The sequence below is a fragment of the Adiantum capillus-veneris genome, chromosome 17 (assembly GCF_014529385.1).
Source record: "Adiantum capillus-veneris isolate H3 chromosome 17, ASM1452938v2, whole genome shotgun sequence".
NCBI classification, from domain to species: domain Eukaryota; kingdom Viridiplantae; phylum Streptophyta; class Polypodiopsida; order Polypodiales; family Pteridaceae; genus Adiantum; species Adiantum capillus-veneris.
In genome coordinates, this window is record NC_140947.1 from 69,332,215 (window position 1) to 69,340,977 (window position 8,763).

General features: G+C 42.3%; 1 protein-coding gene across 2 annotated transcripts; it reads right to left on the bottom strand.

Annotated features, from left to right (window-relative positions):
- Positions 1–463: 463 nt before the first annotated feature.
- Positions 464–3,328, bottom strand: LOC147437445 (zinc ion binding protein). 2 transcript variants are annotated; one of them, XM_086486992.1, is made up of 5 exons: positions 3,097–3,225; positions 2,830–2,880; positions 1,979–2,174; positions 1,324–1,854; positions 464–1,065 (listed from the first exon to the last, which is right to left on the bottom strand). In XM_086486992.1, the coding sequence occupies exons 2-5, from the start codon at positions 2,874–2,876 to the stop codon at positions 883–885; spliced, it is 957 nt and encodes a 318-aa protein (XP_086343118.1). In that variant the 5' UTR covers positions 2,877–2,880; positions 3,097–3,225; the 3' UTR covers positions 464–882. The 2 variants fall into 2 exon arrangements, with proteins under 2 accessions (XP_086343118.1, XP_086343116.1); XM_086486990.1 differs by lacking the exon at positions 2,830–2,880 and having other exon boundaries at positions 3,097–3,328.
- Positions 3,329–8,763: the final 5,435 nt, after the last annotated feature.

The window sequence follows — 8,763 nt, forward strand, 5'->3', positions numbered from 1 at the left end:
AGGTAATCCTCCAAAAAAAACAAACAAACAAGCAATTTCCGCATATGCTCAAAAAAAATTATCTCAAAACACAGCTATCCGGTTAAGTTTGAAGTAGGCTCCTTGTGGATAACTCTTACGACAGCAAAAAAGCAATACTCAATAATCTACATGTTTTGTACCCTGTACGACTATTCTCAAACAGGACCTACTAGGTATCCGACAAGGTTGACACGTACGGTAACGTACCATGAGTACATGTGTGAAAATCTGAGGTACTGATCGAACTACAAAAATTGTATTGTACACTGCATGATTTCTTCACCTAGAGTCTTGTCTAAAAAGAAAAAATATGAGGGAAAACAGCTTGCAAGGGAGAAAAGGCTACAACCCTATCCCATCAAGAAAGAAACCCACACTTTTAAAAATGGCCATTTTCACTAGTTAACAAAGACTTCAACATTGACCATAAAACTACCGTACGAGTCCCGAACAAATTGTACTAGTTCATGGTACAGAACAAAACATACAAGAAGTTCATAGTACATCATAGAACATACAAGTTGTCCCATACATCAAATGTGAACAACCTTGGTAACCACTACAATCAAGATAACCTCCTTGTGAACAGCATCTCATAACATGGAAGTGGTAGTCACTATGTGTCTTCTCGGTGACTCAAAAACCAATACAAAAATGTGGACCCTTGCTAGCCAATATATGTATACATACAAGATGTGCATTGAATGGATGGAAACAGAAGTATGTTGGCGAGGATAAGCGCACAATGGTCGGCTAGGGGCTTGTTAGAATCAATCAGCCTCTAAGCAGGAGATTAAATCAACAGAATTTCATGTACATGGTTGAATTCGGCATTTGAAAATACCTAATGGCCGTTAAGAATTATGTGCCTGCATATGGTGTTACTGTAGCAGCAGGAGGACCGTATGAGTATCTCCATTGATTACAAGCAGTACACTTGTCTAATTTGGTACTGTTTTCTAGAGTACAAAACTTGCAGCTCCAATTCTTTGTGCTCTTCTCCACTCTAGCAGTTGAGCAAGCTCCGCATATCATGGCAAGGGGCTATTGAACAAAAAAAAATGTTCAGCACAGACGCCCCAAAAAATTATATATATACCTAAACATACACACGCACGCATGAACACAGATACATATACATATACCTTCATAAGGTCAGAAAAGTCTGAACTTACAAAATATAAGATAGGCTAAAACACTCATAAAAGCACAAAGAATCCAAACAACAAAGAAAAATGAAATCGCCTTATTTGTTTCTAACCAAAATTAGATAAAATAAAGTCATCCAGAAATCATGCTTACCGGGTTGAACAAAGTACACACACTGCACTCCCACATGGGACCACATGATTCCATAAGCGTTTCATTCAAAAGAGAGGCGTCGGAAGCTTCACGTTGATTGTCTCTAGCAGTGCCAGAAAGTCCACTACTAGCTGTTATAAGAGTGTTCGAGGGTGAGCTGGGCTTAATCGCATTCTCTTTTATCAGCCCAGGTCCGCTTGCATCTTCTCGTTCTTGAGCTTTGTTCGAGCCATCTTCTCTAACAGTGTCAGGTGCTGCACACCAAAGATCGTCCCTCAGCCTCCTCTCCGCCGCCATGGCTGCTGCCTGAATGGGGCTCAATGCCTGCATAATGACACTATCACCACCAAGCCGCCTTGGCCCACTTGGCATCAATGAACCTGTCCGGGCTCTTTTCTCAGCTGCTGCAAGGGCCGCCTGCCTCAAACGTGAATCAGGAGGATTATAAGAATACCCTCCTAGCCGCTGCCCGGGAGCATCAAACCCTTGACCAGTACCACTAATTCCCTTTGACATTAGTTCCTCACATTCCTGAATTCATGCAATAGGCCAAATACGTAAAAACCCTGAGCACTCGACCAAATATTACTATGTGGAAGCTGGATACCAAAAAACCTGAGCATTATCTCAAATTTTACTTTGTCGAAGTTGATACCTTTGTAATTTCATCAAGAAGCTTGTAAAATTTCGCATCGTGTGGCCCATGTTCATTGTGAGTCAATTCATGAAGCATGGTGCCTACTAAGGCTTCATATGGAAGAAACTCAGACTCTCTTCCAGGCTTTCGAAGCCGTATCCTGATTTCTTGTCCACCCCCAATATTTAGGCCCAGAAGAGCAGGATTCCGAGGGCTACAAAACAAGGAATACCCGTCAATAATTTGATATAATTTGAAAAAATGAACTCATCAGTAGATCAAAAAGATTGCTGCAAAGTATAACCACCTCCTTCATTATAGGCGCTACAATGTGAACATCCCTATCATGCGTGGTCATTCATCAATACATTAAAAGCTCGTCTCCTTGCAAAAACTATGTTCATCCATTGCAGATCAATGTGCGAGACCCTCTCTTATATAGAGATGGCTAAAGTCTTTAAATCAATATAATAAATGGCAAAGGGTAAGGCCGCAGGAAAGAACTCTGTTAAGGTGTGATCTTTGTTGCACCTGTGTGAACAACCTCTACTTGTGGGGAAGCTTATAGCCATCTGTAAACCATTTGTGTGGCAAGTCTAGCCAGCAATCCAAGTTGGCTAGTAAGCCCTACCCCATATCTACCTTGAGACCGACACCAACTAAAAGAGCAATTGCTTATTGCTTACGAACAGAGATGTGAGTGACAATGCATGACCTATAGTCTAACCCAATACGTCCCACAAAACCAACTTTTTTTTTTTGTGAGAGTTGCGCTGGGCACAGGGAGCATTAAAGCTAGTGCATGACTCTAGTACCATCACAGCTGTAAATATGGATGTGTGATTAAAGATAACAAGCTCTTCACGTACCGCTTTCTCTCTCTGATGTCACAATCAAATTTGACAAGGGCATCCATGTCTCTGACGTGTTCAAGTATTTGCCATGTCCACCAAAAGGCTAAAAGTTTGTCAGATTGAGATGTGTGATCCTTAGGTATGCACATGCAATCAAGACAGAAAAAAACAAAGAACAGCCCACAGCTCCATTGCACCAGCTCTCTCTCTCTCTCTCTCTCTCTCTCTCTCTCTCTCTCTCTCTCTCTCTGTGTGTGTGTGTGTGAGAGAGAGAATACTTACTAGAACTCGGAGAGGAGCATCACCCGCCATTTACGTTTGCGCATGATGGGCTGCACCTGATTGGCGATGTTGAGGAGGAGGGAGCGAGCCTCAGCATCTCTAGGGCGGCCCAGCGTCTTCACCTCCCACACCTTGGCTAAATCCCCGCCTTCGATCGACGCAACTGGCATCTCTTCCTTCACCTACCTCTGTCACAACTCTTTCTTCCTGATGATGACCAGAAATGAGGCATCAACGTTATAAATGCGTCCTTGAGAGGTGGTCGCCGGTCGGCCAAAATTGAAACTAGGGCCGGTTCAGAGTGCCTCAACCGACCCAGTTCCACATGCGGACATCGGCCAAAGTCGAGAATGAACATCGAAGGATTGAGGTGGGCCTGCTGCACTTTTTGACTCCGCAACTGCCTACATATGCCGATTGCTACGGTTGGGTTCAGACGAGCCCGATGGCAGCTAAGTAGTCTGCGTTGTGCCTCCGCTGTTTGTGTTCACAAGGTGCGGAGGAAGAAAGGATGTTGCATAATGCGCTTGAAACATTTTCCGTCGATCTATGATCATAACTGCAGTCCGCAGTTTGTACTGCCAAGGTCTCAACAGCGCTGTGTTTTTGAGGGGGGGGGGGGGGGGGGGGGGGGGGGGTTCACCATGAAGTGGCGGTCAGAGGCTTGTCTGCTTTTCTCTCCCCAATCTCTTTGTGCCACTTAGGCAGCACGCACCTTTTACTTTGTTTGCCATCAGGTCAACATATGTTGCCGACATAGGGGCATTTGCATTGCATTTGGAAAGGTGGAGAAGAAAGGAAAATGGCATCTCCTTTAAACTATCGTCATGACTTTCATTGTTGTCAAGGGGAGGGAGACACACAGTGTGTGTGTGTGTGTAGTTGTTTTACTTATATAATAAGACATAAATTAACATTTAAGCTCAAAAGACAACTGGCTTTAGAAAAGTGACAGGTACATGGCTATAAGAATAAGATCTCATTCTAGTGTAAAAATACAATAACTGATCAAAGAAGTATGTCCCAAAGAGTAGTAAGAGCCAGTGATGTCACGAACAGTCATTTTCTTCAAGCCAAAAAATTTCCAAGAGAGGATAGAGTCCTCATCTGCATCCATCCAAACAAGACAACAGGTACGTTATCCTTGGATGTGTTTTAGAGGTGTCAATGGACTATATCAATTGTTGTCCATGTCCAACTTACAATTTTTTCAACTTAAAACTACTGTTCGAAGTGTTTATGTATTCCAGTTCTTTATTGTTTTGAGAAGTTTTTTCATCCCAAATATTTATGAAAGTATTTATAGGTATAGCCCCATTTTTACTTGGTGAGCCCAAGGCTCTTTTTGCAGTGTCTGAACACAGAAGCCACCACATGGCATTAGATTTAAATGTTAAAACAAAGAGATTATTGCCATGAAAAGCTCTAAATAAAAAAACTCTGCTTGAAAAGCTACCAAGTGAATAAAATAAAAAAAGCACTTTGCGTTGCTCAATTTCTCTTAGAAGCAGTACGAATATCTTCTCCACAAGTAGTTCGCAGGTTCCCCAGAAGCAACTCGAAGTGTCTGCAGGTTTGTCGCCGGCCACTCTTTGCGAGTGCAAGTGCGAGAGAGAGAGAGAGAGAGAGAGAGAGAGAGAGAGAGAGAGAGAGAGAGAGAGAGAGAGAGAGAGAGAGAGAGAGAGAGAGAGAGAGAGAGAGAGAGAGAGAGAGAGATCACAGAGTAGGCTATGATGCAGCTAGTAGGCGATGATATTGGCTTTGCTCGTGCATGAGCTTTAATGGAACCATCAAACGCGGACCCCACTGCCTTCTCATCGTCTGATCTATGGTGCTAGAAGTGGCAACTCCCATCTTATATGGTGTTGGAAGTGGCAATGCCTAGCTAGCTGTACTGGCACCTTATACCAGTTCACATGAAAGCGAAGAGCCATGAAGAAAAGTCTCCCTCGTGGACATGACGAGAGTTTTGTGTAGGCCAAGCTCCTCCCTATTCATTCCAGTAGTACAAGGTCGACAATATCACTGTTTGCCCCATCCGCATATTGGAATTGGCCTTCTTTTACAGTGAAGCCTCAAGACCTAATTATAAGCCTGTGTGTGCCTTCCCCATGTAGCGATCATAGCAGCTTTGTGTGCAACAAGACCTAGTGACCAGCTGAACAGTATGTCCAGCTTCAACTACGGCCTTACTCAGCTCGTTTCTGCAGGCGCAACTAGTCATGGCCAACGTTATGCCGCTCCAAGTATAGCTCATGCAGATTCAATAATCATATTGTGCCCTCGGCCATCCTTCAATGTTCATGGAAACCATGGTATGCAACCCCATGCCTAATTCTCAAGATTCACACCAATTCTTTTTTGCGCGGTAATTTGCCCGTGCATCAGCAAGCCGGGCAAAACTGAAAAGGATCAGTACTGGAGACCTTTCAAACCCTGGTTATATTTCGCAGATCATCAACCTGGAGGGTACTTTGGATGCTTTCCGACTTGATGAGCACTCTCAAAGATAAGAAATTTCGTGCGATCAACCCATGGTAGAGGTATGTTCTAGTGCTACTGAAATAGAAGATATCAAATTTCAATCGATGATCAGTTGGCCTAATTTAATTAATCTGGAGTCAAATTACCAAAAATCATTGCTTTCGCAGGCCCGTTCAACACATTTTTCTGATGATTCTATCAGGTTGTTGGCGATGCAGACGGCAGAGGCCGAAGAAATGCAAAGAGTAAACGTCAAAGTGGAGAAGACTAGGGTAGAAAAGCTTAGCAGGATCGATCACACCAAAGCTTATGATGGTTATCCTTGAGTAATTAATCCAGCTGCTTCAGTGCTAGCTGCTTGCACTTTTAGCATAAAGTGTGAGGGGATTGATGGCAGACAGCTCAATGTCGAGGGAAAGGCATTGGGGAATATTGCCACTAGTGCAAGTCATGGTCTGATGAGCCGTTGGCTTTAGTCGCACTCCTCGTCCAGCTTTGTTGATAGCCTATCTGAAAATTTGATGACAGAAACATCTCTCATGACCAATTCACTGCAGATAGGTCAAACGGACTGAAAAATTCTTCATTGTGTTGCCTTGCACCGCAGGATGGTGTGTTGAGAAGTATAACATGGGGCATTTACAAGTTCTAGTTGGTCATAGCTTGCCACAATGCCTTATAGACAGTTGAATGCAACATACTATGGGCTTCATAATTGCTAAATATGACAACGTCCCCACCACTTTTTGGCTCTCTATTGAAGGTGAATGATGTCGAGCAGAATGCCACCCATACTAATGCCCATGAGCGTCACGTAATAGTAGTTCTCCAGATGCACATTTGGATTATTGATGAGCGGATTGAATATAGTGCCTTGCTATGGGGATGCCGACCTCAAGATGCCCATTATCATGTGCAATTAGGAAGCACGATACATAACGTGTGTTAGTCAACAAGGAGTCAAGAAGGCATAATTGTTGATGGAAGCAGCTTACAACACACACACACACACACACACACACACACACACACACACACACACACACACACACACACACACACACACACACACACACACACACACACACACAGAAGTTAATATTGATTAGAGGACACGGAACATAAAGTTACAACTGCGTGTTTTGTGTATGGCAGGGAGGACATATATTCACAACACTGCATGTTCTAATTGCAGAAGCGCGGTTCCAGCTCAACAACACTGCAAGGTTCGTTCTCTGTATCCATTTTCACATGCTCATGTTTGCTTGGTGCAACACATAAACGCTAAGGGCAGGTTTCTTATAATTTTTTGGAGAGACCACAGTGCCAGCTCTTCACCATAATTTTGTATGACACCTCTGTATGACGTGTACTGTATACTTTTCACTTTCAATTTGTGATGTTTCATTGCAAGACGATATGTTTAACTATTCACATTGCTTTTTTTTAGCTAAACTCAAATATCGGCATGTAGATTGGACAATCGAAAAGCAGTAGTACAACATTGCAGGTCAGTAAAGCGGCTCATTTATTGTTGCAATTCATTCATGCTTTATCTATTTGCTTGTTTTAGACTTATCCACATTACTTCCTTTGCTTCGGTTTTATGTGGATCTTGTTTTCATAACTATACACTGGATGTGGATCAACATTTGCACATGTTAGTTACACACACAACTCTTTGCATACGGTTGCTAGCCAATGCATGTGAAGTATTACAATAGTGAATACACAAGTAGTGAATGCATGTGGTGTATCAAAGTAGTGAATTGACCTTGTGCATCTTTACTTTAGCTCTAAATAGTTGATATTATACTAGGTGTCTAAATAATTGATGCCATACTATATATGTCCTCGTTTCCTAGTACTAGGTGTCAGTATGAAGTTCTCAAGACCTACAAGATTACAGTCCAAGCGTCAATAAGCTAGGGAGCAAATTGCAGCCAACTTGAAACTAGCTCATCGTCCATATGCTAGGTCATGGTTTGAAATTACTGCGTTGTATAAAGGTCGGAGCATGCAATGTGACATCTTTGCTCACAATCTAAAAATATGTCCCTCTTGCACGGCGGCATACCTCACATATATAGCAATAAACGAGGTCGATAGACAAATGAAATAGACACTCCTATTGACTTACTTCTGTATTAATGTTGGGTGCTTTGCCATCAGAGCAGCAACAACAAGACTTAGTAGCATTACATCTACAATTCATTACTAGTTCAAGATACCAGTCCCGAATCGATAGTATCCCCTCTCTATTCATGAGACCGATGAGTGATATTTGGACATAAAAGAGGCATATATTATAATTATAGACGAGCTATTCATGTTAATCCAAACGAATTTTGACCTTATCGTAAGACAAAATTTCAACATAGAAAGTAGGACATTGACAGATCCCTTCAACAACAAATGTGTTCTCTTGCTTGGTGACTTCCATGCCCAACTATTCCCAATTTGTAGTCACGGTGCACGAGAGCTTTGTAACACATGCCATATCCAAGCTTGATCCATTGGCTACTTGCAACTTTCTACAAGATGTCATGCTTTGTAAGACATGCAACGGACCTTGAATTGCTTCAGTTCTTGACCATTATTTGTGAAAGAAAACCAGTCCTAGATGAGATCAATTGTACCTTGGGTGCATGTATTCTAGATGAATCAAACTGACATTACAAAACTATCACTCGTGAAGGCAAGCCGCGTTTGGTCCCGTCCTTTCTTGCACTTTACAGTACCATATGTCATAAAACGTCTTTGAATTTACAGCTTTAGAACAAAAAATACCATTGATAGTTTTGAGGTAACTACCTTGGCGAGGCAAATCCAAATCCTATACGGAATCTACCATACCACAATTAGTATGCCAAATGAGATGCAAATCTTCTAAATTGAGTCAAGTTATCCTTAACAACGGTTGAAACACTAGGTAACCCCATTAACATACTTGTAGCTTACTACTACGAGCTCTGTATTAGATGTACCAAGAGTATCACCACGGTATGCAGTCAACAAACCATCAGTCACCCCTTGGTGCTAGTAGTACCAAATCCACCATCTACTTTTCAAGGGTATACTACACCACCCTAATATTTTAAAACCACCAATTTTCAGGCGCGTAAAGCATGGACAAAGAATGTTCGGCAGAAGTCAAAAAATTACAGCGCCATGATGGCTTGT